We start from the raw sequence: 27,924 nt of genomic DNA on the forward strand, positions 1-27,924 counted from the left end.
CCAAGCAGGTGGGACAGTTCCGTTAGGGTCCAATGAAAGTCTGAAAATAACCCAGGGTATTAATGACGATTCAGTAAAAGTTTTGGTAGCTTCACTCCTTTTTTTCTTCTACCTTTTCCAGGCAAATCCTCGAATCCTCCCATCCTCCCTGGCAGAGGCGTTGTCCGTCGCCACCGGTCGCTGGTCACTTGAAAGTTCCTGAGTCGCGACGGCAAAATGCACCACTCGACAGGATGTCTCTTGGGGATAATCAGAAGAGTGCACGCGGGGCTCTGCCCCTTGGCCTTCTCCACCCACAGACCCGCCTGCCGGCACTTGATCCACGGGGGACTGCTGCGGAACGAGCCCGGGAGGGCACCGACTTGGTTTCTCGGGCATCCGGGCCGGGCACCGTCCGTTTGGCCGAGAGGAGCCGAGACGCTGCAAAAACGGGGCCTGAGGATGGGATCGACCCGAACAAAGGACCAACTGGTGAGCCCGGGCTCTGCGTGCCCTCTTGAGTCAGATGAATCTGACGACGACGAGCCGCCTGAGAAAACAGATTCCCGAGGCCCGTCCTCTCCAGTCGGGGTTTCTCCCGGGAAGGAGAGGAAATTATCCCCGCCCGAGCCGAGCGTCTCTTTAATGGAATGCAGTTCCCTGGGTGCCGTGTTGGATAACTTTTCCGCGTGCCCTACGTATCCCAGTACCAAGTATCTCAGAGCCTTGTGGAGGCTTGCCAAGGTGATGCCGAAGGAGCAGAGCACCTCAGAGAGGCAGCAGATGTACCAAAATCCCGCTTTTAGCCAGCTGTGTCAGCACGTGATGAGAGAAGCCAGGAATTTGCGCTGCGATAACGTGATGTACAGTCTCCATGCCCTGGTGAAGCTCAAAATCCCCCAGGGTACTCGGCTGATTCAGACCTTGCTGAGAGCTGCTCAGGTAATAATAGTAATAACAATAATAATAATAATAATGCGTTTGTTAAGTGCTTACTATGTGCAAAGCACTGTTCGAAGCGCTGGGGAGGATACAAGGTGATCAGGTTGTCCCACTTGGGGCTCACAGTCTTAATCCCCATTTTACAGATGCGGTAACAGGCCCGGAGAAGTTAAGTGACTTGCCCAAAGTCACACAGCTGACAATTGGCGGAGCCGGGATTTGAACCCGTGACCTCTGACTCCAAAGCCTGTGCTCTTTCCAATGAGCCACACTGCTTCTCAGACCAAAGAACCAGATTCTTTCCGTTCTTTCTCCACACTGATTTCCTTCGTAGCCATGTGGCTTAGTGGAAAGAGCACAGTGGTTTTGATCCCATTTTGTCCACTGCGCAAAGACGCTTGGCTTCTCGGGCCTCAGTTCCCCCACCTGTAAGATGGGGATAAAAATCCCTGTTCTCCCTTCTACCTAGACTGGGGGCCCCATGTGGGACAGGGCCTGAGTCCCACCTCTCTCTCTCTCTCACTCAATCGTATTTATTGAGCACTTACTGTGTGCAGAGCACTGTACTAAGCTCTTGGGAAGTACAAGTTGGCAACATATAGAGACGGTCCCTACCCAACAGTGGGCTCACAGTCTAGAAGGGGGAGACAGACAACAAAACAAAACAAGCAGACAGGTGTCTGATGGTAATACCATCAGAAAAAAATAGAATTATAGCAATATACACATCATCTTGTATCTATCCCAGTGCTTTACTAGTGTTAGGCACAATCAATCAATCGTATTTATTGAGCGCTTACTGTGTGCAGAGCACTGTACTGAGCGCTTGGGAAGTACAAGTTGGCAACATATAGAGACAGCCCCTACCCAACAGTGGGCTCACAGTCTAGAAGGGGGAGACAGAGAACAAAACCAAGCATATTAACAAAATAAAATAAATAGAATAGATAGGTACAAGTAAAATAAATAAATAAATAGAGTAATAAATATGTACAAACATATATACATATATACACGTGCTGTGGGGAAGGGAAGGAGGTAAGGCGGGGGAGATGGAGAGGGGGGCGAGGGGGAGAGGAAGGAGGGGGCTCAGTCTGGGAAGGCCTCCTGGAGGAGGTGAGCTCTCAGTAGGGCCTTGAAGGGAGGAAGAGAGCTAGCTTGGCTGATGTGCAGAGGGAGGGCATTCCAGGCCAGGGGGAGGACGTAGGCCAGGGGGAGGACGTGGGCCGGGGGTCGACGGCGGGACAGGCGAGAACGAGGCACAGTGAGGAAATTAGTGGTAGAGGGTGCGGGCTGGGCTGGAGGAGGAAAGAAGGGAGGTGAGGTAGGAGGGGGTGAGGTGATGGACAGCCTTGAAGCCCAGGGTGAGGAGCTTTTGCCTGATGTGTAGGTTGATTGGTAGCCCCTGGAGATTTTTGAGGAGGGAGTGGAGGAGCTGGGAAGCAGCATGGTGGAGTGGAGAGAGTCAGAAGGTCCTGGGTTCTTATCCTGGTTCTGCCACTTGCCTGCTGTATGACCTTGGGCAAATCACTTCACTTCTCTCGGCCTCATTTACCTCATCAGTAAAATGGGGATTGAGACTGTGAGCCCTGTGTGGGACAGGGACTGTGACCAACCCCATTTGCTTGTATCCACCCCAGTGCTTAGTACATTGCCTGGCACACAGTAAGTGCTTAACAAATACCAGAATTATTATTAATATTAGAATGCTCCCTAGGCATCTTCTAGCCAAGACACACACTGAAGACAGATGGAACAGAGATGGATGATTCATTCATTCATTCAATCGTATCTATTGAGGGCTTACTGTGTGCAGAGCACTGTACTAAGCACTTAGGAAGTACAAGTTGGCAACGTATAGAGACGGTCCCTACCCAACAGCGGGCTCACAGTCTAGAAGGGGGAGACAGACAACAAAACAAAACATATTAACAAAATAAAATAAATGGAATAAATATGTACAAACATATATACATATATATAGGTGCTGTGGGGAGGGGAAGGAGGTAGGGCGGGGGGGATGGGGAGGGGAAGGAGGGAGAGAGGACGGAGGGGGCTCAGTGTGGGAAGGCCTCCTGGAGGAGGTGAGCTCCCAGTAGGGCCTTGAAGGGAGGAACAGAGCTAGCTTGGTGGATATGCGGAGGGAGGGCATTCCAGGTCAGGGGGAGGACATGGGCCGGGGGTCGATGGTGGGACAGGCGAGAACAAGGCACAGTGAGGAGGTTAGCGGCAGAGGAGCGGAGGGTGCGGGCTGGGCTGTAGAAGGAAAGAAGGGAGGTGAGGTAGGAAGGGTCGAGGTGATGGACAGCTGGACAGCCTTGAAGCCGAGAGTGAGGAGTTTCTGCCTGATGCGTAGGTTGATTGGTAGCCACTGGAGATTTTTGAGGAGGGGAGGAACATGTCCAGAGCATTTCTGCACAAAGATGATCCAGGCAGCAGCCTGAAGTATAGATTGAAGTAGGGGGAGACAGGAGGATGGGAGATCAGAGAGGAGGCTGATGCAGTAATCCAGTCGGGATAGGATGAGAGATTGAACCAGCAAGGTAACAGGTTGGATGGAGAGGAAAGGGCGGATCTTGGCAATGTTGTGGAGGTGAGACCGGCAGGTTTTGGTGACGGATTGGATGTGAGGGGTGAACAAGAGAGCGGAGTCAAGGATGACACCAAGGTTGAGGGCTTGTGAGATGGGAAGGATGGTAGTGCCATCAGCAGTGATGGGAAAGTCAGGGAGAGGGCAGGGTTTGGGAGGGAAGATAAGGAGTTCAGTCTTGGACATACTGAGTTTTAGAGGCAGGAGGAGACACGAGCTTGAAGGGAGGGAGAGAAAGCAGGGGCAGAGATGTAAATTTGGGTGTCACCAGTGTAGAGATGATAGTTGAAGCCGTGGGAGCGAATGGGTTCACCAAGGGAGTGAGTGTAGATCGAGAACAGAAGGGGACCAAGAACTGACCCTTGAGGAACCCCCACAGTAAGGGGATGGGAGGGGGAGGAGGAGCCCACAAAAGAGACTGAGAATGAACGGCCGGAGACCTTTGTGAGGGCAGTTTCCGTGGAATGTAGGGGACGGAAGCCAGATTGGAGGGGGTCGAGGAGAGAGCTGGCACTGAGGAATTTGATTAAAAATAATAGTAATAATAATTCATGTAAAATACCATTTAGAGAACATTTGGGTTGTAAAGGACAGGGTGAAAAGGCTTGCCAAGGCTTAGAATTTCGCTCCCACAGAGACTTTGCCAGCTGCCCGACCACACTGACTACCCAGCTCCATCTTCCCCGGCCCCTCGGTCAGGTGAGTGGACGTGAACAGCAGCAGCTGAGGCGAATGCAAGGGGCTGTGTGACGCAGGTTGCGCTGCCACACGCAGCCAACCGAGAGCAACCTGGGCCACCGGTCGAGCACAAATCTAAACTTGGAGATGCAACGTCTACCCCGTGGCTGAGCTACAGGACGACATCAATTACCGAACACGAACGGCAGGACTGATGTCGGTCACTCAGAAATGTCTGATTTGGGAGCAGGGATTTCAGATAGCCATTATTAATAATAATAATGATGATGGTATTTGTTAAGCGCGATGTGCGAAGCACTGTTCTAAGCGCTGGGGGGATGCAAGGTGATCGTCCCACATGGGGCTCACATTCTGAATCCCCATTTTACAGATAATAATAATAATAATAATGTTGGCATTTGTTAAGAGCTTACTATGTGCAAAGCACTGTTCTAAGCGCTTGGGGGGATACACAGTGATCAGGTTGTCCCACGTGGGGCTCACAGTCTTAATCCCCATTTTACAGATGAAGTAACTGAGGCTCAGAGAAGTTAAGTGACTTGCCCAAGGTCACACAGCAGACATGTGGCGGAGCCGGGATTCGAACCCATGACCTCTGACTCCAAAGCCCGTGCTCTTTCCACTGAGCCACGCTGTTTCTCAATAATAATGGCATTTATTAAGCGCTTACTATGTGCAAAGCACTGTTCTAAGCGCTGGGGAGGTTACAAGGTGATCAGGTTTTCCCACGTGGGGCTCACAGTCTCAATCCCCATTTTCCAGATGAGGGAACTGAGGCTCAGAGAAGTGAAGTGCCTTGCCCAAGGTCGCACAGCGGACATGTGGCGGAGCCGGGATTCGAACCCATGACCTCTGACTCCAAAGCCCGGGCTCTCTCCACTGAACCACGCTGCATTGAGCGCTTACTGTGTGCAGAGCACTGTACTAAGCACTTGGAAAGTCCAATTTAGGAACAAATAGAGACAATCCCTGCCCGTAACGGGCTGATAGTCTCCGCTTGAATGAATCCCTTCACTTGTTTGCACCTCAGTTCCTTCGTCTGTGAAGCGGGGATAAGATACCCATTCTCCCTGTGCCTTGGGCTGTGAGCTCTGTATGTCCCAGGGACTGTCTCTGTGCTGATTTAATTGTATCAGCCGCAGCACTTAGAACAGTAAGGGCTGAAACGGATGCACCGATCATTATTATTTTCGTTATTAGTATCGTTTGCAACGCAAGCCAGTTCAGGCTTCACGTGATGCTGTATCAACTGCTTATGCTCTTGTTTGTTGACAGAATACTGACTGTGAGCCATCATTTGGTGTCTTGAATAGGAACGCATCAATGAGTGTGATGAGAGGTCTCTCGCGGTCTTAGCGGCTACTCTAGAGGTCATGGAACCGAGCAAGAATGTGGATGCCCTTCGTTCAGGATTGCGGTGAGAGAACATCTTTCACGATTTCCTCAAGAATTCCTCTGTAGTAGCCTAGTAGCGCGGGCCTGGATTCTAATTCTGACTTCACCACGTGCCTGCCGTCTGACCTGGGGCAAGGCCCTGCACTTCTCTGGGCCTCAGTTTCCCCACCTGTAAAATTGGGGGTGAAATACCGGTTCTCCTTCCTTCTTAGATTGTGAGCCCCATGCGGGACACGGACTGGCTCCAACCTATAATAATAAATAATGATGGCATTTATTAAGCGCTTACTATGTGCAAAGCACTGTTCTAAGCGCTGGGGAGGTTACAAGGGGATCAGGTTGTCCCACGGGGGGCTCACGGTTTTTTAATCCCCATTTGACAGATGAGGTAACTGAGGCCCAGAGAAGTGAAGTGATTTGCCCAAAGTCACACAGCTGACGAGTGGCGGAGCAGGGATTTGAACCCATGACATCTGACTCCAAAGCCTGTGCTCTTTCCACTGAGCCACGCTGCTTCTCATCAGCAGCCTGATGCATCAGCCTCTAACCTGATTATCTTACATCTATCCCAGGGCTTAGTACAGTGCTTGGCACATAGTAAGCGCTGAACGACTACCACAATTATTATCATTATTGTTTTTATCGTTATTTTTACTCTCCTGTTAGATTATCGGCCCTATCTCATACTCTCCCAGGCAACTAGAATAGTGCTCTGCAAATAGTAAGTGTTCGATCCATACCATTAATAGATTGATATGGGGCAGGGAGTGTGTCCAAACTGATTACTTTGTACTTAAAAGAAGCAGCGTGGCTCAGTGGAAAGAGCCCGGGCTTTGGAGTCAGAGGTCATGGGTTCAAATCCCGGCTCCTCCAATTGCCAGCTGTGTGACTTTGGGCAAGTCGCTTAACTTTTCTGGGCCTCAGTTACCTCATCTGTAAAATGGGGATTAAGACTGTGAGCCCCCCGTGGGACAACCTGATCACCTTGTAACCTCCCCAGCACTTAGAACAGTGCTTTGCACATAGTAAGCGCTTAATAAATGCCATCATCATTATTATTATTATTACCCCCAGTGCTTAGCACAGGGCTTGGCACATAGTAAGTAAATAACAAATGCCACAGTTATTATCTTTAATTATTATTTTGTGGTGGAGATGGTAGAGCACAGCGAGGAACTCAGGATGTTCATTGTGCAGCGTGCATTAAGTACTGTTCATTCTTTTATTGCGTCGTATTTATTGAGTGCTTACTGTGCAGAGCACTGTAGTAAGCACTTGGAAGAATACAACAATAAACAGACACATTCCCTGCCCAGAATGAGCTTACAGTCTAGAGCAGAGGGGGGGAGGCAGACAACTATACAAATAAATAAATAAATTACAGATATGTACATAAATGCTGTGGGGCTGGGAGAGGGGAAGAACCAAGGGAGCAAGTCAGGGTGACGCAAAAAGGAGTAGGAGAAGAGGAAAGGAGGGGCTTAGTTTGGGAAGACTTCCTGGAGGAGATGTCAATAAGGCTTTGAAAGTGGGGAGAGTAATTGTCTGCTGGATTTATTACTCTATTTATTTATTTATTTATTTATTTATTTTACTTGTACATTTCTATCCTATTTATTTTATTTTGTTGGTATGTTTGGTTCTGTTCTCTGTCTCCCCCTTTTAGACTGTGAGCCCACTGTTGGGTAGGGACTGTCTCTATGTGTTGCCAATTTGTACTTCCCAAGCGCTTAGTACAGTGCTCTGCACATAGTAAGCGCTCAATAAATACGATTGATTGATTGAGGGAATTCTAGGCCAGAGACGGGTCGTGGGCTTGGGGTCGGCGCTGAGACAGGCGAGGTGGAGGCACAGTGAGAAGCGAAGTGTGCGGGCTGGGCTGTAGAAGAGAAGTGAGGTGTGTGAGAGGCCCCTTGGAAGCCAAACTAGATAGGAGTTGCTGTTGAGAAACAAAGGTGGGACTCTAGCAGTCGAATCATTAATAGAAGAGTGATTCTGAAGCTGAAATGGTAAAGGCGACTCTCCCCCAAACTATCCATAGCACAGCTATGGCATAAAGCGAATTTTCACATTTGGCTATGGGTCTGATCAAGGAAGGGTGATGCGCCTTCGTAAACCAAGTTGGGTTGGCGACTTTTCAAATAAATTTAAAACTCAGATGTGTTAAAAATGTGTAACCTGGAGTAGGAGAAAGATTTAATCTATTTGCTCCATCAATCAATTAGTTGTATTTATTGAGCTCTTACTCTTACTTAGTACACTGTACTAAGCACTTTGGACAGTACAATACAACAGAATTAGCAGACATTTTCCCTGCCCATAATGAGCGTACAGTCTACGGGGGGAGACAGGCATTAATATGCTCGTGGTGGGCAGGGCCTGTATCTATTGTTATATTTTACTCTCCCAAGCACCTAGTACAGTGCTTTGCAGTCATTCATTCAGTTATATTTATTGAGCGCTTACTGTGTGCAAAGCACTGTATTAAGCGCTTGGGAGAGTACAGCAACAGACACATTCCCTGCCCACAGTGAGCTCACAGTAGCGCTCAATAAATACGATTAAATGAATAATGAATAAATAAGTAATTGGTAGTTTTTAATTTAAAGATAAGTGCATAAGTGCTGTGGGGTAGGGGTGGGATGAATTTCAAACGTCCAAAGGTTTCATTCGTATTGAGGTGCATAGACAGAATGGAGAGAGAGCTGGGGAACAGAAGGGCTCAGTCGGGGAAGGCCTCTTGAAGGATATGTGACCTTAGTAATATTTTGAAGGTGGCGAGAGTGGAGGTCTGGCATATACGGAGGGGAGGGACAGTATTGAAACAGACGAGGTCAGGGCACAATGAGTAAATTGGTGCTAGAGGAGGGAAGTGTGTGGATTGGGCTGTAGTAGGAGATCACTGAAGTGAGATAAAATGGGATAAGCCGATTGAATGCTTAAAAACCTTTGGTAAGGAGGTTCTGTGTGATGCGGAGGTGGATGGGCAGCCTTTGGAGGCTCTGGAGGAATGGGGAGCCGTGACTTGAATGTTTTTGTTGATAAAATGAAAATTCTTCATGAAAATCCAGCTGTCTGCAAATTAACTCATATCCACTTTAGCGTTTAGCTGTCTTCTTCACTAGACTAATCTCACTGCTCTGAAACCGTAGCTACTAACTCTGTTGTATAGTACGCTCTCAAGAGCTCAGTATAGGGCTCGATATACAGTACGAGCTCTAAATGTCATTGGCTGATAGCTCGACACATTTTAAGCTCTTCACAAATATCGTAATTATTCATTGTTATTATTGAATAATCCCAGAGTAGCTTCAAAGGATTTTTTTCCTGTTGGGCCATAATTGACCCGGGAAGAGTTGTATGAAATCTGTGTGCTCAGTGCTTAGAACAGTGCTTTGCACATAGTAAGCACTTAATAAATGCTATTATTATTATTGTTAACATTATTATTCCCCCTGGGCCCCTATATACATAAATGGGGTGGCTGCCATCCTATAATGATAATAATAATAATGGTATTTGTTAAGCATTTACTATGTGTCCAGCTCTGGGGTACATACAAAGCTAATCAGGTCGGACACAGTCCTTGCCCCTCATGGAGCTCACAGTTTCAATCCCCATTTTATGGATGAGGTAACTGAGGCACAGAGAAGGGCTCACCTCCTTTAGGAGGCCTTCCAAGACTGAGCCCCCCCATTTCCCCTGCTTCTCCCTTCCACCCCCTCCCACCTCCACCCCCACTGCCCTCCCTCTGTGCTCCCTCCTTCCCCTCCCCACAGCACTTGTGTGTATTTTTACATATTTATTACTCTATTTAAAATAATGTGTATATAGCTATAATTCTATTTATTTTGATGGTATTGACACCTGTCAACTTGTTTTGTTTTGTTGCCTGTCTCCCCCTTCTAGACTGTGAGCCCGTTGTTGGGTACGTTGTTGGGTAGGGACCGTCTCTATATGTTGCCGATTTGTACTTCCCAAGTGCGTAGTACAGTGCTCCGCACACAGTAAGCGCTCAGTAAATACAATTGAATGAATGAATGAAGTTCTATTTAAGCTCTCAAGCTGTACCTTCATCAGATTTTGTTTGCTTTCCTGACAGGATTCTGGTTGATCAACAGATTTGGTCCCTAGAGCACGTCTTATCCCTGCAAACCATGATGAGGTGTATTGGGAAAAATGCTCCTTTGTCTCTTAAAAAAAAAATGGAGGTAAGATCGGCATTTTACTGGGAAAGACTTCTTCCTGGCTAAGGATGCCTGCTCTTTTCTGAAGTTGCTTACTTTTATAAAAGATGAACTATTTCTTCGAAGTCACCCCCGGCAGTCCTGTTTTCTGAAACTGGTTCACCAGATTTTTAGCTCGTTGAGGGTTAGGATCGTGCCTGCCATCCGAACTGTGCTCTCCCAAGCACTTAGTCCAGTGCTCTGCACTCAGTAAACACTCAGTGAACACTGTTGATGGATGGATGGATCGATTAATAAATAGGACCCAGCATCCCTATGACCCTTTCCACCCTTCTCCAGGTGAAGGGGTTCCGAGAAATACTCCTCTTCATTGTTGAACAAGGGATTAGGATAAGCATATCAGCGAGTGTAACCGAATAGGGGTTAACCGTCTATCTTTTAGTTTTCTGGAAGGAATGAAGCACAACTTGGGTCTTCCTTGCAATCAACCCATGTTTTTGATGCCATATCGGGAAAAGTGAAATAACAGTAATAGCGTTAATGGAGCGTTTACCATGTGTGAAGCACTGTCCTAAGTGCTGGGAAGGAATCCGTGGGTAGGAATGAGACAGGGTCCTTGGATGTCAAGGATGAAGAGGATAAAGGGCCTGGTGATGGACCCGTAAGGAAAAAAATAATAAGAATGGCGAAATCAATCCATCAGTGGTGTTTATTGAACACTTTGTGCAGAGCACTGTACTAAAACAGTTGGTATGCGCATTCCCTGCCCACAAGGAGCGTACAGACTAGAGGGGAAGGCAGATATTAAAATAAATTGCAGGTAGGTAGGGACTGAAAGTGGAGAGTATCAGGGGCTTAAAGGGTGCAAATCCAAGTGCAGAGGGGATGGCAGAAGGGAGAGGAGTAAGGGGAAAAGAAGGCTTAGTTGGGGAGGAAAGCCTTTTGGAGGAGATCTGATTTTCATAGGCTTCGAAGTGGAGGGAGAGTGGCGGTTTGCCTTTCGTGATTCCAGTCCGGCCTGGATTGTAGCGGCTTTCTCCAATGGTCCCGCGTTTCATTTGCCTGCATTGCGTCCTGTAGAATCACGCGTCTCTCTTTTCGATTGCAGTAGGAATTAAAGCCATTTACTTTTCTTTAGATGAAAATGCTGATGGAATTAGACAAGTTCACCATCCATAACAGCCAACACATGTTCGGGGCTCTAGCGGCAGTGGATCACCGTTCTCCTACCCTCTTGAATAAGTGCAGTGAAATGGTCATCGGTAAGGGAGGGTTGGTTTCCGCGGTGCGTGATGAAGCATCCGAGTGCCTCCACTGCCTCCCTCCCTAATCCCTGGTGACCTCGCCAACTAATTGGTGGGGAGAGTTGGAAATCCCCCAGCCAGACGCTTCCCCAAGTTTCTCCTCACACTCTACAGCCCCCCTCCAGTGGTCTGGGGTTTCCGTTCGATAAGGAGGTGGGTGGGCAGCCATTGGAGGCTCAATCACAGCAGCATGGTTCAATGGAGAGAGCCCGGGCTTGGGAATCAGAGGTCATGGGTTCAAATCCCGGCTCTGCCAATTGTCAGTTGTGTGACTTTGGGGAAATCACTTAACTTCTGTGGGCCTCAGTGACCTCATCTGTAAAATGGGGATTAAGACAGTGAGCCCCACGTGGGACAACCTGATCAACTTGTAACTTCCCCAGCGCTTAGAACAGTGCTTTGCACATAGTAAGCGCTTAACAAATGCCATCATTATTAATCCACTCCTCCCTTCCTATTCATTCATTCAGTTGTATTTATTGAGTGCTTCTTGTGTGCAAAGCGCTGTAATAAGCACTTGGGAGAGTACAATAGAACAAAAAATGCACACATTCATTTAGGCGTATTTATTGAGCCCTTACTGTGTGCAGGGCACTGTACTATCCACTTGGGAGAGAACAATGGAAAAATAGACACATTCCCTGACCACAGTGAGCTTACAGACTAAAGTAACTGACTTTGCCGATTTCCTACTTCAATTCCACTTGCGTATTTTGCTCCTAACGCCAACCTGTTCACTGAATCTTGATCTCGTCGCCAATCCTTGCCCACATCCTTCCTCCCTCTGGTCTGGAACTCCCTCCTGCTTCATATCTGACAGTCCACCACACTCCTCACCTTTAGTTCCCTTCTAAAAGGTCATCCTCTAGACTGTAAGCTCATCGTGGGCAGGGAATGTATCTGTTATATTGTTGTATTGTACTCTGCACACAGTAAGTGCTCAATAAATGCAATTGATTGATTGATTGATGTCTCCTAGAAGCCTTCCCCAACTAAGCCCTCATTTTCCCACCATATTCACCATCCCTCATTATGGGCAGGGACCGTGTCTACCAACTCTGTTATACTGTACTCTCCCAAGTGCTTAGTACAGTGCTCCGCACACAGTAAGCACTCAATAAATACCGTTGATGGATAGATTCCTTCTACATCATCTGTGCACTTGGGTCTGTCCCCCTTAAGCGTTTTAAGCATCAACCAGTCATTCTGCCAGCCTCCTCTCTGATATCTGCTCGCTAGCAGTTCTAACGAGAATTTGCCCCACCTTGCCTTAAAAATAAAAATAGAGGGGCAGTTAAGGAACCTGCATTGAACCTAGGACCCGTGGCAAAGGAAGTTGCCTTACAAGCGATTATTTGTAAAGAAAGCTATGTGTGACAGTGTGAGTGTGTGTGTTTGTGTGCGCATGTGTGTTTTTGTCGGGGACATAGTGTTAAAGAGAAACTGGGAGCCGGCCTTGAGGGCCCCCTGACCCTTTCCATGCCTCTCTTTTCAAGGTGATATCGAAAGCTGTTCTTTCCGGATGATGGTGGCCATCCTGCAGGCCTGCAGAGAGCTCCGTTACTGCAATTTGGACCTGTTCACGGGGATCGCAGCGCGTGTGGTTGCTACTTATGAAACCTGGAAAATCATCCAGGTGAGGTGACAGTAGAGCCCAGTCAGGGCTCATCACGCATCAAGCACAGTTTGAGGCGCTGGGGTGGATACACGATGATCGGATCAGACACGATCCCTTACAGCAGAAATGAGAGGGAGGACAGGGATCGGATCCCCATTCCATTGACCGACTGAGGGATTTTTTAAAAAATATACATATATAATATAACATACTTAATATGCATTTAAGTATATATGTATGTATACACTTATAAGTATATATAAATATATATATATATATAAAACAGCAGCAGATGGAGGTGGTGATTATTGGGGCTCCAATCAGCTGGGTTATTGTTGTATTGTACTCTCCCAAGCGCTTGGTACAGTGCTTTGAACATAGTAAGCACTCAATAAATGCAATTGAATGAATGAATTACTGTTCCAGTCTCCCAGTGGCTTTAGGGCTTGATACCGGAAATAAAGATGAAGTAGCAAGATGAGCATACCCCGGCCCCATCTCGATGCAATCTATTAACCTAGAGAAACTTCCACTTTCTCTTTCGGAGTTTACTCAGGGCAAAGCTAATGTAGGTGATAATCTAGCCTCCATGGAAAATAGACAGTGCAAATAGGGTGAATAGTTTGAGGGCCATATTTCATTATTATTAACTAGTATCATATTACTAATGATGAGTAATAATTGTAGTACTTATTAAGTGCCCGCCGTGTTCAGAGCACTGCCCTAAGTAGTGCGTTACAAGAAAATCAGATTTGAGGCGCAAGATTCCTAGCACCCCACCCAAGGAATACAGGCATCAGCACATTTACCTCAGGTAGCATTTCAGGACTTTCTCATTTTGCTTTTCAGTTTCTGCCATTTCTCTCAGTCTTTGAGTCCTTTGGCTTCCGACCTATCAGTCTGATGGACTTGATCGCTAAGAAAGTGACGGCCAAGTCTGAACCCCTGAGCTTGAAAACTATTCTTTTTCTTCTTCGCGTGTATTCTTCTTCCAACCACTTCGACGAACGCCCAAACCAAGAGTAAGTTTTAATGGTGTTGCTGGGTAGTGTGGATTTAGCCAGATTTTTTTTTTTTCTGGCCGCTGTTCTTTGTTTCTCCCGATTCAATCAGTCCATCAGTGGTATTTATTAAGAGTAATAATGATAATTGTGGTATTTGGTAAGTGATTACTATGTGTTAAGTACTGTTCAGGAACTGTGTTCAGTATAATGATAATAATAGTGCTGTTTGTTAAGTGATTACTGTGCGCCAGACACTCTACTAAGCGCTGGGGTGGATACACCAAATCGGGTTGGAAACCGTCCCCGTCTCACGTGGGGCTCCCAGTCTCAATCCCTGTTTTAACTGGCACAGAGCAGAAAAGTGACTTGCCCAGGGTCACACAGCAGAGGAGCGGCGGAGCTGGGATTAGAACCCGTGACCCTCTGACTCCCACGCCGATGCTCAGTCTACTGTGCCATGCAAAGATTCAACCTGATAACCTCATATCTCCCCCAGCGCTTAGAACTGTGGTTGGCACATAGCAAGCACTCAGCAAATACAATTGTTGTTATTACATCCATCAAGGCCCTACTGAGAGCTCACCTACTCCAGGAGGCCTTCCCAGACTGAGCCCCTTCCTTCCTCTCCTCCTCGTCCCCCCTCCATCCCCCCCATCTTACCTCCTTCCCTTCCCCACTGCACCTGTATGTATGTGTATATGTTTGTACATATTTGTTACTCTATTTATATATTTTACTTGTACATATCTACTCTATTTTATTTTGTTAGTGTGTTTGGTTTTGTTCTCTGTCTCCCCCTTTTAGACTGTGAGCCCACTGTTGGGTAGGGACTGTCTCTATATGTTGCCAACTTGTACTTCCCAAGAGCTTAGTACAGTGCTCTGCACGCAGTAAGCGCTCAATAAATACGATTGATGATGATGATGATGATGATGATGACGAGGGGCCATTTTCCTCTGATTTGCAAAGGTTCCTGGAAGCCCTCAGCGCCGCTCTGGAGCCTCACCTCCCCAGGATTTCTAACAGCGACCTGCTGAAGGCCGTGTCCGCGTTCTGCCTGTTGAGGTATTTTCCCCCGGCCCCGCTAAATCGACTTCTCCAAGAGGACGTCCTGACGGAGCTGAGATCATCAGGTCAGATGGGGTCCGAGGGCTCAGCCCCAGCACCGCAGGCGTGGTGGTGCCCTCGCCTGGCGCTTAGTACAGTGCTCTGCACACAGTAAGCGCTCAATAAATACGATTGGTGATGATGATGATGGAAATTGGGCCTGCCGCTGGAGGAAGCAACCCTGCCCTCTCGCAGGTTTACTGCTCACACGGGGTGGAGGGAGGGAGGGCCTGGGTGGTGAGTCAGTCAGTCGGTCCATCGTATTTATTGAGCGCTTACTGCGTGCAGAGCACTGTCCTAAGCACTTGGGAGAGTACAACAGTAAACACACATTCCCGTCCCCCAGCGGTTGGTGAGCGTGGGCTAGGCATCGTCTTTCTGTTAAGATAAATAGAACACATTCTTATTGATTGATTGATTGATTATTGCAAGTGACCAGAAGACCTTTGTCACTGGCCTTCAAATCCAGCCAAGTCCCAGTTCAAATTAGTCAGCTGGTGTCACCCCGACCAAATCAATCAATCAATCAATCGTATTTATTGAGCGCTTACTGTGTGCAGAGCACTGTACTAAGCACTTGGGAAGTACAAGTTGGCAACATATAGAGACAGTCCCTACCCAACAGTGGGCTCACAGTCTAAAAGGGGGAGACAGAGAACAAAGCCAAACATACTAACAAAATAAAATAAATAGAATAGATATGTACAAGTAACATAAATAAATAAATAGAGTAATAAATATGTACAAACATACATATATTCGGGTGCTGTGGGGAAGGGAAGGAGGTAAAATGGGGGGGATGGAGAGGGGGACGAGGGGGAGAGGAAGGAAGGGGCTCAGTCTGGGAAGGCCTCCTGGGAAGACCAAATGTTTCCATCGTATTCAGTGTTAAATGTCTTTTCTTTCCTTAATGGACTGCAGTGATTTCTCATGGCAGTAAATATTGTTGGTATTCCTTTCATTCAGTCGGATTTATTGAGCGCTTACTGTGTGCAGAGCACTGTACTAAGTGCTTGGGAGAGTACAGTACAATCATAAATAGAAACATTCCCAGTTCCTAGTGAGAGGAACTGCCTATTCGTCGGCAGTGTCACACCCTTCTTGCCTTTAGGGGTGTGAATGGTCTGTACCATTCAATTCCTCTTTATCAGAATTAAGACTTACCTGTACAGTATATGTAACAGCCATCAGTGGTATCGACTGGGCATCTACTGTATCCAGAGCATTTACAGAGCGTTCAGGAGAGTATAGCTGAAGCAAGGCACATGTTTTGTGCCCTCAAGGGATGCAGTTTATTTGTCTTCCCTGCTGGATTGTAAGATCATCCAGACCAGGGTACTCGAGCCCGAATTCTACCGTACGGCGCTCTTCACACGATAGGTGCTCAGGATCCGCTCTTTGACCGATGGATTGAAAAGAAGTTTACGCTGATAGGCAGGGAAGGGATTTCCTGGGATAGAATGGCCGGAGAGAAGGGAAGCCCAGCTGGGTAGGGGAAGGTCCTCTGAATCCCAGGCCCATTCTCTTTCCACTAGGCTGCTTCTCAGTTGTCACCAAATCCTGTCAGGTCTACCTTCACAACACTGCTTAAAATAGGCCCTTTCCTCTCCATCCAAACTATTTTTTGTAACTCATTAGTTTGTAGAATAACGATCCGGCCAGGAGAGTGGAGCGTGAATTACACACCGGAGTGGAGATGAGAAGCAGGGAGGTCAGCAAAAAGAGTGATACGGTAATCAAGGCGGGATAGGATAAGTGCTTGGATTAACATGTTAGCAGTTTGGATGGCGAGGAAAGGATGGATTTCAGCAACGTTGTGGGGGATGAACTGACAGGATTTAGTGATAGACTGAATATATGGGGTGAATGAGAGAGAGGAGTCAAAGATAATGACAGGGTTATGGGTTTGTGAGACGGGGGTATGGTGGTGCCGTCTACAATGATGGGAAAGTCAGGGAAAGGACAGAGTGTGGGTGGGAAAATGAGGAGTTCTGTTTTGGACATGTGAAGTTTGAGGTGACAGGAGGACATCCAAGTAGAGATGTCTAGAAGGCGGAGGAAAGGCAAGGTCTCAGAGGGAGAGAAACCAGGGCCAGAAGTGCAGATTTGGGAATCATCCGCATAGAGGTGGTAGCTGAAGGCCGGAGAGGGGTTGAGTTCTCCAAGGGAGTGCGTCTAGATGGGGAAGAGAAGGGGACCCAGAGCTGAACCTCGAGGGACCGCCACAGTTTTGGGGTGGGAGGCAGAGGAGGAGCCTATGAAAGAGACTGAGAATAAGCAGCCTGAGAGATAGGAGGAGAACCGGGAGAGGACTGTATCAGTGAAGCTGGGATTGGATAGTGTTTCCAGGAGAAGAGGATGGTCGACAGTGTCAAAAGCCAGCTGAGAGGTTGAGGAGGGTTAGGATGGAGTAGAAGTCATTGAGTTTGGCAAGAAGAAGGTCCTTTGTGACCTTTGAGAGGGCGGTTTCTGTAGAGCGAAGGGGACGGAAGCCGGATTGGAGGGGGTCAAGAAGAAAAATGCGGGAGAAGAACTGGAGACAGCGGGTATAGACAATTCGGTCAAAGAGTTTGGAGAGGAATAAGAAGATGAAGGACCAAACCTTTTATTTCTCCAATCTGCCCTTTCCTCTGTGTCAACTCTGCACTTGGCTGTGTACTCTTTGATGCCCCAGCCTTACAGCAGTTACGAGCACATCCTTATATTCTACTATTTCCCCTATCTGGAATTTATCTTAATGTCTGTCTCCCCCTCCGTAGACTTTTAGTTCCCTGTGGGGAGAGATCCTGTCTACCAACTCTATTGTATTACAGTGGGAATCGTATTTTTTAAGTGCCCACTGTGTGCAGAGCACTGTACTAAGCACTGGAAAAGAATATACAGTCCCCAACCCCCAGAGAGCTCACAGTCTCTTCTCAGCCTTTAATACAGTGCTGTGCCTTCAGTAAGTGCTCAATAAATACTATGATGGATTAATTCAACAAAGGTAGAAGGAAGGAGGAGAAAACCAGGAAGAAACTGAAAAACAAAAAGAAAGCAGGCGAGCAAAGCGGTTGGGGAGACAGGGGCAAACCCTTAGACTGTAAACTCATTGTGGGCAGGGAATGTGTCTACTGACTCTGTTATATCATACTCTTCCAAGCATTTATTACAATGCTCTGCACACATTTAAGTGCTCAATAAATATGATTGATCGATTGGTGGGAGGGAGAGAGGAAAGGAGCAGTGCAAGGAATGCGACCTGAGAAGGAATCGGATGAAATATCAGACTAGAAGGAAAATCCCGCCTTGTCTTCACTGGTCAAAGAATGTGGAATTCCGCTCATTAGAATAATTCATTTTGTCTGGTGACTATTGAAATTGGATCAAGTTTCGATCTATCAACAGAGTGAGAGGATTATTAATTGTTCTTTTCCGTTGCCCTTTTCAGGTGACGAAAGCATGAAGAATGAGCATAGGCTTCATATTGTAAACACCTGCCTAGAACTGGAAAAGGTGTCCTTCAGTAAACCCCCAGCCATCTCTGGAAAGAACCCCCCATCCCCACTCTTTGATAACACCAAAGTGGAAGAAGCCCTGCAGAAGATTTTGGTCGATGAGGGTTTGTTTCTTAAAAACGTGCTGCTGCCGACACATGATTACCACATAGGTATGGGACTCTTGCAGTTTTCTCCCAGTGTCTCATCTCATTGCTCCCAGCGCCCTAGTTTCTATGTTGAGCAATTTAGCCGGGAGTGTGTATCAGCTCTGTCAGACCCCACTAAGGAACCTCTTCCCCTTCAGGTGTTTTTTTGGTTTTATTTTGTTTTTTTAAGTATGGTATTAAGTGCTTACTATGTGGCAGGCACTGTAATAAGCGCCAGGGTAGGACCAAGGTAATCAGGTTGGACATAGTCCATGTCCCACATGGGACTCACAGTCATAATCCCCATTTTACAGATGAGGGACCTTAGGAGAAGAGAAGTTAAGTGAGTCGCCCAAGGTCACGCAGCTGACAGGCAGCAGAGCGTTGCTGCAGGGCTTGTTAAAATGTTGTTGTCGAGTATCTGACGTGATTCGGACCAGGTTGCAGGCGGGAGAACAGGGAACCTCCCTCCCACGCTGCGCGTCCTGGCTGGAACGTGACACGGGGACTGAAGAAGCGGTTCACGTAAAAGTGTGAGGCATCAGTCGGGTCTCGGGCTCCGTCACACGGTTTCTGCTTAAGACGAGGGTCTTGGGGAACACCACCCCCACATCACGGGACAATGGACTGTTCCCGGCTAAGCCAAGCCATCCTTCGTTGAGCGGAGAGCAGGCTGAGCCAGAGCGCAGGTGGCAGAAAAACTGTGGCTCAGAGTCAGAGCCTTAGGGTGCTCAGAATGGTAATAATAATAATAATAATCATGGCATTTATTAAGCGCTTACTATGTGCAAAGCACTGTTCTAAGCACTGGGGAGGTTACAAGGTGATCAGGTTGTCCCACGGCAGGCTCCCGGTCTTCATCCCCATTTTACAGATGAGGTAACTGAGGCCCAGAGAAGTTAAGTGACTTGCCCAAAGTCACACAGCTGACAGTTGACGGAGCTGGGATTTGAACCCATGACCTCTGACTCCAAAGCCCGGGCTCTTTCCACTGAGCCACGCTGCTTCTCCGTGATAATATTTTAGACTCTTTTAGACTGTGAGCCCACTGTTGGGTAGGGACTGTCTCTATGTGTTGCCAATTTGTACTTCCCAAGCGCTTAGTACAGTGCTCTGCACATAGTAAGCGCTCAATAAATACGATTGATGATGATGATATAATAATAATGATGATGATAGTGGTATTTGTTCGGAACTTACGTGTGCTTACAGTGGGCTCACAGTCAACTAATCACGTTAGGCCAACTTCTTTTCAGACATCTTGCAGTCTAACTCAAGTCCCGGCCTGAACTGTTGCCCCTGGGTGGTTGGAAGTCATCGGTGGATGGGAAATTAGAGAAGTGGTGTGGCTTACTGGAAAGAGCACAGGCTTGGGAGTCAGAGGTCGTGGGTTCTAATCCCAGCTCTGCCACTTGTCAGCTGTGTGACTTTGGGCAGGTCACTTAACTTCTCTGTGCCTCGGTTCCCTCATCTGTAAAATGGGGACTAAGACTGTGAGCCCTGTGTGGGACAATCTGATAACCTTGTATCTATCCTAGGGCTTAGAAAAGTGCTCAGGACGTAATAAACGTTCCACAAATACCATCGGGTAGAAGCAACAGAGGCTGGAGACTAGGGGGAACTGTGGTAGACTGTGAGCCCGCTGTTGGGTAGGGACCGTCTCTATATGTTGCCAACTTGTACTTCCCAAGCGCTTAGTACAGTGCTGTGCACACAATAAGCGCTCAATAATAATAATAATAATAATAATAATGGCATTTATTAAGCGCTTACTATGTGCAGAACACTGTTCTAAGCGCTGGGGAATTTACAATCAATCAATCGTATTTATTGAGCGCTTACTATGTGCAGAGCACTGTACTAAGCACTTGGGAAGTACAAATTGGCAACACATAGAGACAGTCCCTACCCAACAGTGGGCTCACAGTCTAAAAGACTGATACAAGGTGATCAGGTTGTCCCACGTGGGGCTCACAGTCTTCATCCCCATTTTACAGATGAGGGAACTGAGGCTCAGATAAGTTAAGTGACTTGCCCAAAGTCACACAGCTGACGAGTGGTAGAGCCTGGATTTGAACCCATGACCTCTGACTCCAAAGCCCGGGCTTTTTCCACTGAGCCACGCTGCTTCTCAATAAATACGATTGAATGAATGACTGCCTGGGATTTTCTCATGTCCAGGGGGCATGAGAACCTGACGAGATCACCGGAGATTTATAGAGGCAGCAAAGAGGGCTCTTGTCAATCAATCCTTCAGTGGAATGTATTGAGCACTTTCTTTGGGTAGAGCGCTGTACTAAGTGCAGAAAAAGCACAGTGTAACCTAGTTGGTAGACATGTTCCCTGCCCACAAGGGGCTTTCAGTCTTGAGTATAGTCTTGCGTGGGAGCTTTAATGTGTAATATGGGGGAAAGACACAGGGAATATAATAGCGACTAGGGCCAAACAAACTGCCGCTCAAGTAAAGCGTTCTTGTCTAGAGTCCCACTCCTGCCCAGTTGGCTCTGTTTATCTCCCCGGACGGAACCCATGAAAAGCACGGGAGGCCTTGCGGCCCAGTGGAAAGAGCGCTGTCCCAAGAGCCATCGTGTCTGCTCTGCCACCGTGAGCGAGTCACTTAACCTCCCCGTTCCTCGCTAACCTCATCTCTCAAATGGGGATTTTTGAGTCCTCCTCCCCCCCCCGACTTAAACTGTGAACCCCGTGTGGAACAGGGACTGTGTCCAACCTGATTATCTGGTATCTACCCCACTGCTTAGTGCAGTGCTTGGCACATAGCGCTTAACAAGTAGTATAAAAAATGCAAATCCTCGTCGAGCCTATTCTGTGTAGGCTGGCCAACCGTCTACTACCGTGCCAGCCTGTGGCAAAGTGCCATGAGAAACCCAAATGGAGTGTAACGCTCTTGTGTTTTTAATCCGCCGGCCCACATTTTTTTCCCGTAAGGACCTAATTTATTTTTGATTTGCTTAAATACTTAGGCCGTGGTGCTTTAGAATTCTTTTGAAAGAATGTGCTAATGGGCATTCCACCAAATGTGAAAAGTCCTTTTTACAGAGAATCTCCCCCACTTCCCTTGGATGGTGGTTCTTTTTGCCACTCCTGCATCTTCCCTGTTTTCTCCCCGCACTAGCTGTTCACAGGACTCTTTTTGGAAGTATGGTAAAGGACCACTCAGATTGGGAAAGTCTTTGGAGGCAGGGTGGTCTTGGGGGTAGAGCACAAGTCTGGGACAGATCACTGATCTGCTGTGTGACCTTAGCCTCTCTGGGCCTCAACTTTCTCATCTATAAAATGGGGAGAAAATGGATTTTGAGCCCCATGTGGCCCAGAGACTGGGGTCCAATCTCACAAACTCCATGACACTTAGCACACATTAAGCCCCACAATTATACTGAACCTTAGAATACATTTTTAATTTTTATTTAACGTTCTGAATGCTTTCCTTTCAGATTTTGCCATCAAAATGGATGCAGACCGAAGGCGTGTGCTTCCAGTGACCGAAGCAGATGTGCTTACAGATGATTCAAATGTTCAAAGGTTCCTTTTTGTCTACTTTGGGGATTTCTTTGCCAGGCTCTTTTGGGGATGAATTCCTCCTTTAGATCATTTAGCAGTTCCCTTTTCCCAGCATTTCCTAGGTTCTTGGTATTCTTAGTTGTCTTTTAATTCTTCAGATTCTGCCAGACTAGTTGTTGGCTCCTTTTTTGTGATTTGGGTGCTTTCGAAGGGGTGATGACTAATATGAAATATTGTTTTGTTGGGCTGAGTGCTAAGGTTGCCTAAATGAGAGAGATGTTAATTGCCAACAAGAAGCTAATTTAGTAGTGGCTCTATGTCCATGTATAATATATATGTATAGAAGTAGGAGGGAGAACAGGTGTGTATATGTATTCATTCAATCGTGTTTATTAAGCGCTTACTGTGTGCAGAGCACTGTAGTAAGCGCTTGGGAAAGTACAATACCACAATACACAGTGACATTCCTTGTCACAGTGAGCTCACAGTCTGTGTCCTTCCCCCTACTTTGATTGTGAGCCGCATGTGGGGCCTGATTATCTTGTATCTAGCCCAGCGCTTCGTACAGTGATTAGCACATAATAAGCAGGTAATCAATCAATCAATCGTATTTATTGAGCGCTTACTGTGTGCAAAGCACTGTACTAAGTGCTTGGGAAGTACAAGTTGGCAACATACAGAGACAGTCGCTACCCAACAGTGGGCTCACGGTCTAAAAGTCTAAAAGATAACAGACTATCAGTCAGTCACTGGTGTATATTGAGCACTTACAGTGTGTAGAGCAGTGTGTACCTGTTGCTTGGGAGAGTACACTGTCTAACACATACGGTTGTCTTGCATATTTGAAGATACCTCCGAAACATGGTTAGCGTCTGAGTGAGCGTGTACCTGAAAAGACTGCTTCAGGACTCCTATACTGCGCGCTCTTGTGTGCTCACATAGATGTGCATGCGTGCGCATTCACGCACACATATATTCGCCTGTCCCCCCGGCGGGCTCATTTGATTGCTGTTTGAAAGGCCAGGAACTCCTCACGTTATTGCCCCTGAGTCTTACTGGCTCCGTGAAGGTTTCGTTCCCCAAAAACCAGTCCTTTCTGGATCATGCGGGCTGAAAGTTGACACATTCGAAGGGTCGTCTGAGGCTGCATGAAAATGGTGAAGTGTCACCCACACCTCGTTGCCCCCCTTAAAGCATTTCCTCCGCCACCCCCTTGCTTCTGTTGGCTCGATTTCAGCTCACTGTCCCGCAGCCAGAGCGGGGTTTCCTTCTGTCCTCCATTCTCCTTTCAAGTCCCATTCATTCATTCAGTCGTATTTATTGAGCGCATACTGTATGCAGAGCACTGTACTAAGCGCTTGGGAAGTGCAAGTCGGCAACATATAGAGACGGTCACTACCCAACAGCGGGCTCACAGTCTAGACGGGGGAGACAGACAACAAAACAAAACATGTAGACAGGGGTCAAAATCGTCAGAACAAATAGAATTATGGCCATATGCACATCATTAACAAAATAAATAGAATAGTAAATATATACAAGTAAAATAAATAGAGTAATAAATCTGTACAAACATATACAGGTGCTGTGGGGAGGGGAAGGAGGTAGGGTGGGGGGATGGGGAGGGGGAGAGGAAAAGGGGGGCTCAGTCTGGGAAGGCCTTCTGGAGGAGGTGAGCTCTCAGTAGGGCTTTGAAGGGAAGAAGAGAGCTAGCTTGGCGGATATGTGGAGGGAGGGCATTCCAGGCCAAGGGAAGGACGTGGGCCGGGGGTCGACCGCGGGACAGGCGAGAATGAGGTCCAGTGAGGAGGTTAGCGGCAGAGGAGCGGAGGGTGCGGGCTGGGCTGGAAAAGGAGAGAAGGGAGGTGAGGTAGGAGGGGGCGAGGCGATGGACAGCCTTGAAGCCGAGAGTGAGGAGTTTTTGCGTGATTCGTAGGTTGACAGGCAACCATTGGAGATTTTTGAGGAGGGAGTGACAGGCCCAGAGCGCTTCTGCACAAAGATAATCCGGGCAGCAGAGTGAAGTATAGACTGAAGCAGGGAAACACATTAGGATGGGAGATCAGAGAGGAGGCTGATGCAGTAATCCAGTCGGGATAGGTTGAGAGATTGAACTTGCAAGGTAGCGGTTTGGATGGAGAGGAAAGGGCGGATCTTGGCGATGTTGTGTTTCCTGGATGTCCCACCCAGCAAAGCTGGGCTCAGGAGAACATAGCTTTAGAGCTAGCAGGCTGACTTCAGTCAATCAAAGCGGTCATATTTATCGAGTGCTTACTGTGTGCAGACCACCGAACTAAGCGCTTGGAAGAGTTACTGCAAAAGTAACTGAGTTTCGAATACTCACTTATGGAGAGGTCCCACAGGACAATTGTAACACGATTGTTATAATTATATGTAGTTATATAATATAATTATATATAATATAATTATATATAACAATATAACAATTATAAATACGATTGAATGAATGAATAACAGCGCGGCGAGCGTCCTTGAAGTGGTCACTGAGCTTTCCCGTTACGGGATTCCTGTGCTCATCTCTTTGGCTCCAGGGTTGCGCTGCTCTGTGTTCCGAGATCTTCTTTCTGTCTGGGCACAACACACCCCCGAGGCATCCTGGCCCTGAAGATGAGGTATATCCAGTCACTGGGCTATCATGTAATCGTGGTAAGTAGATACTGGCCCAACAAAGGTCCTCGCTTTCAGTCCTTCAATCGGTGGTATTTATTAAGCGCTTCCTACGTGCAAACTGCTACACTAAGCGCTTGGGAGAGGAAAGTAATAATAATAATCATGGTATTTGTTAAGCGCCTAGTACATGACATAATAATAATAGTGATGGCATTTATTAAGGGCTTACTATGTGCAAAGCACCGTTCTAAGCACTGGGAAGGTTACAAGGTGATGAGGTTGTCCCACATGGGGCTTACAGTCTTAATCCCCATTTTACAGATGAGGGAACTGAGGCACAGAGAAGTTAAGTGACTTGCTCCAAGTCACACAGCTGACAAGAGGTGGAGCTGGGATTTGAACCCATGACCTCTGACTCCAAAGCCCATGCTCTTTCCACCGAGCCACGCTGCTTTACTACGTGCTGATGTGGATCAATCATTTTTTTTTGCAGAGCACTGTACTAAGCGTTTAGGAGAGAACACGATAACAGTGCAACCGATGCATTCCCTGCCCATGGGTTGGACACAGTGCCTGTCCCACAAGGGGCTCCTAGTCTTAATCCCCAAATGACTTGCCCAGGGTCACACAGCAGACAAGCTGCAGAGCGGGGATTGGAACCCAGTTCCTCCTGACTCCTGCAGAATTAGCAGACATGTTCCCTGCCTATAACGAGCTTACAGCCTAGAGGGGGAGACAGATATTAATATAAATAAGTAATTTATATTATATAATTTAAGGATATGAACGTAAGTGCTGTGGGGTTGGGGGTGGGCCTTTATCAAATGCCCGAAGGTCAAAGATCCAAGCGCGTAAACGACGCGGAAGGATGAGCTAGCCGGGGGAAAGAGGGATTAATCGGAGAAGGCCTCCTGGAGGAGATGGGACCTTGTGTTTACCAATAGATTGATGACTACTAACAATGTTCAGCTTGCCATAATAACGGGGACCGTGGCTCGGTGGAAAGAGCCCGGGCTTTGGAGTCAGAGGTCAGGGGTTCAAATCCCGGCTCCACCACTCATCAGCTGTGTGACTTTGGGCAAGTCACTTAACTTCTCTGGGCCTTAGTTACCTCATCTGTAAAATGGGGATGAGGACTGTGAGCCCCACATGGGGCAACCTAATCACCTTGTAAATTCCCCAGCGCTTAGAACAGTGCTGTGCACATAGTAAGCGCTTAATAAATGCCATCATTATTATTATTATTATTAGCTCTACATCACTGAGTTACATCTTCCAATCTCCGAGAGATTCCTTATGAGATTTTTGGCTTCCAGGACTCTCCTCCCAATAGTTTCTGATTCTCTAATGAATAATAAAAACATGCGTTCCTTGCCAGGGGTTCCACAGAGGCTGCCCATGGCTTATCCTCTCGCAACTTTTTTGGGAGGAGCGGGAGCTAGCTCCTGGGTCCCTACAAACCTGAACCAGGAGCCAGAGAGCCCTGGTCTGTGTAGCCCAGAAGAGTCAGTGGTATTTATTGAGTAGGTTGTGCTAAGCACTTAGGAAAGTACGATATAATAGAGTTGGGAGATGAAATCCCTGCCCACAAGGTCTTTATAGGACGGGAGGAGACAGGCATTAAAATAAATGACACTCCCTTCTACCCCCAGGGCCAGGGTAGTAGCCAGCGGGATGGGTATCCTGGGCTTGCCCGAGGAATATTAACAGGTTGCCTGCGTGTTGTTTCGGCCTTATCGGTTGCCCCGCCGAGTAGGGGCGAGACATTAGAGGTGACTCCTTGTGCCCGGTCGGGATGGGGAGAAAAGAATGCCTCAGGGATGGCTCAATCAATCAATCAATCAATCAATCAATCGTATTTATTGAGCGCTTACTGTGTGCAGAGCACTGTACTAAGCGCTTGGGAAGTACAAATCGGCAACAGATAGAGACGGTCCCTACCAAACAACAGGCTCACAGTCTAGAAGGGGAAGACAGACAACAAAACAGACACATAGCGCTTAACAAATACCATCATCATTATTATGATTATTATTACTAATCAATCAGTCGTATTTATCAATTATATTTAATCAATCCTTTATTTAATCAATCCTACTATCCTGTACAAAAACAATCAGACCTCTCTCCGTCCCCACCCCCCTCCCCTAACACCACACACACAAACACACCGGCAATCATCTGATTTGGTTATCGTCATTAGGAAAGGCTTACAGGGAAGAAGATCGGGATCGGAGAATCAGGGCAACCACAGGGGTTCCGCTTCCCCTTGGAAGCCTTGTTTTCCCTCCCAGGCCACTGTCCTAATTCTGAATTTCACCATCTTCCCTGGAAGTGTCCCTCTGAGCCCCCAAGGCGCTAAGGAGCCTCTGGTCCTTCCAGTCCATGTCAGTGCCGACTCTCGGCCGGACACCCAGCTGGTCGGCGACTCACAAGGCCTTTGGAAGCCCCAAGCCCAGTCTTACGGAAGGCTAGCTGGCGGGAGTTTGGAGTGGCCCACTCTTCTTTCATTTCCAAATGGGCAATGCCGAAGTCCCACCCAAAAGGAGGTAGCCCTTGCCAATTGGGAGGGAGACCCAGCGAGAAATAATTCAGGTTATTTTAGTGGATTTCAAGGCCCCAGCAGCACCAGTTTCCATTTTTTATGTGTTTTAAATTGTCCGAAGGAAGATGGATTTCTCATTGTGCGTTGAAAGCCTCTAGAAGTCTTTTGAAGTTTCGAATTTGTCATCCCTGACCTTAGCCCCATGTGCCTGTGGACTCTTAAAGTACTATTTGACGATGATACTGATTCTGATCTCGGTTTTCGGAAAGCAGCCAACTCTGTTTTATCTTACTCTCCTGGAGATGCTCTAAACCAGATGCGAGTTAAGTCTTTTTGTTGCTTCTGGCAGAGGAACTGACGCTTTCCGTCCTTTCTGTTGGCCAGGTCAATAACCACGAGGTTGAAAACCTGAAGACCGAAGACGCAGTCACTCTTTTGAAGACCAAAATATACTCAGAAGAAACTTTCCCCGCCGCTGATGGGCAGGGGTAGAAAAAATGGTCAAATGAAAGGAGGTGCTTGAATGCGTGAAGAAAATCAATCCTCCATTTTATGAACATGACTGTGAGAAAATCACTAAGATGGCGGGTAATCTATAGCAAATCCAATTGTCAAGAAAATGAATAATGTAAGAACTCTCGTGGACTGCTAGCAGTAGCAGTGCGGCACCACTGAAAATGGGGGAAAATTTTTGAAGAGAATAATGTTGGTGTAAAGAAAAAAATATTGTGTTGACCCGAAGTGCTTAAGAAGTGAGAATACATTCATTTTTTTATTCA

The 27,924-nt window shown here is 47.3% G+C and overlaps 1 protein-coding gene across 1 annotated transcript; it reads left to right on the top strand.

The window, feature by feature from the left end:
• Window positions 1-127: 127 nt before the first annotated feature.
• On the top strand, window positions 128-27,924 carry FASTKD2 (FAST kinase domains 2). The gene is made up of 11 exons (XM_038749093.1): window positions 128-921; window positions 5,524-5,627; window positions 9,708-9,816; window positions 10,931-11,054; window positions 12,593-12,732; window positions 13,564-13,736; window positions 14,688-14,851; window positions 18,256-18,474; window positions 21,903-21,990; window positions 24,522-24,636; window positions 27,530-27,924. Exons 1-11 carry the CDS (start codon window positions 217-219, stop codon window positions 27,635-27,637), a joined length of 2,049 nt encoding a protein of 682 aa, XP_038605021.1. The 5' UTR covers window positions 128-216; the 3' UTR covers window positions 27,638-27,924.

The sequence above is a fragment of the Tachyglossus aculeatus genome, chromosome 7, assembly GCF_015852505.1.
Source record: "Tachyglossus aculeatus isolate mTacAcu1 chromosome 7, mTacAcu1.pri, whole genome shotgun sequence".
Taxonomy (NCBI): Eukaryota; Metazoa; Chordata; class Mammalia; order Monotremata; family Tachyglossidae; genus Tachyglossus; species Tachyglossus aculeatus.

What these genes read in the sequence shown, in the direction of transcription:
- FASTKD2 (XM_038749093.1), top strand. Translation starts at nt 217, where the DNA reads ATGCACCACTCGACAGGATGTCTCTTGGGGATAATCAGAAGAGTGCAC. An exon ending in CCTTGCTGAGAGCTGCTCAG is followed by an intron (nt 922 to 5,523) that starts GTAATAATAGTA and finishes TGTCTTGAATAG; the next exon opens with GAACGCATCAATGAGTGTGA. An exon ending in GACGGAGCTGAGATCATCAG is followed by an intron (nt 14,852 to 18,255) that starts GTCAGATGGGGT and finishes TGCCCTTTTCAG; the next exon opens with GTGACGAAAGCATGAAGAAT.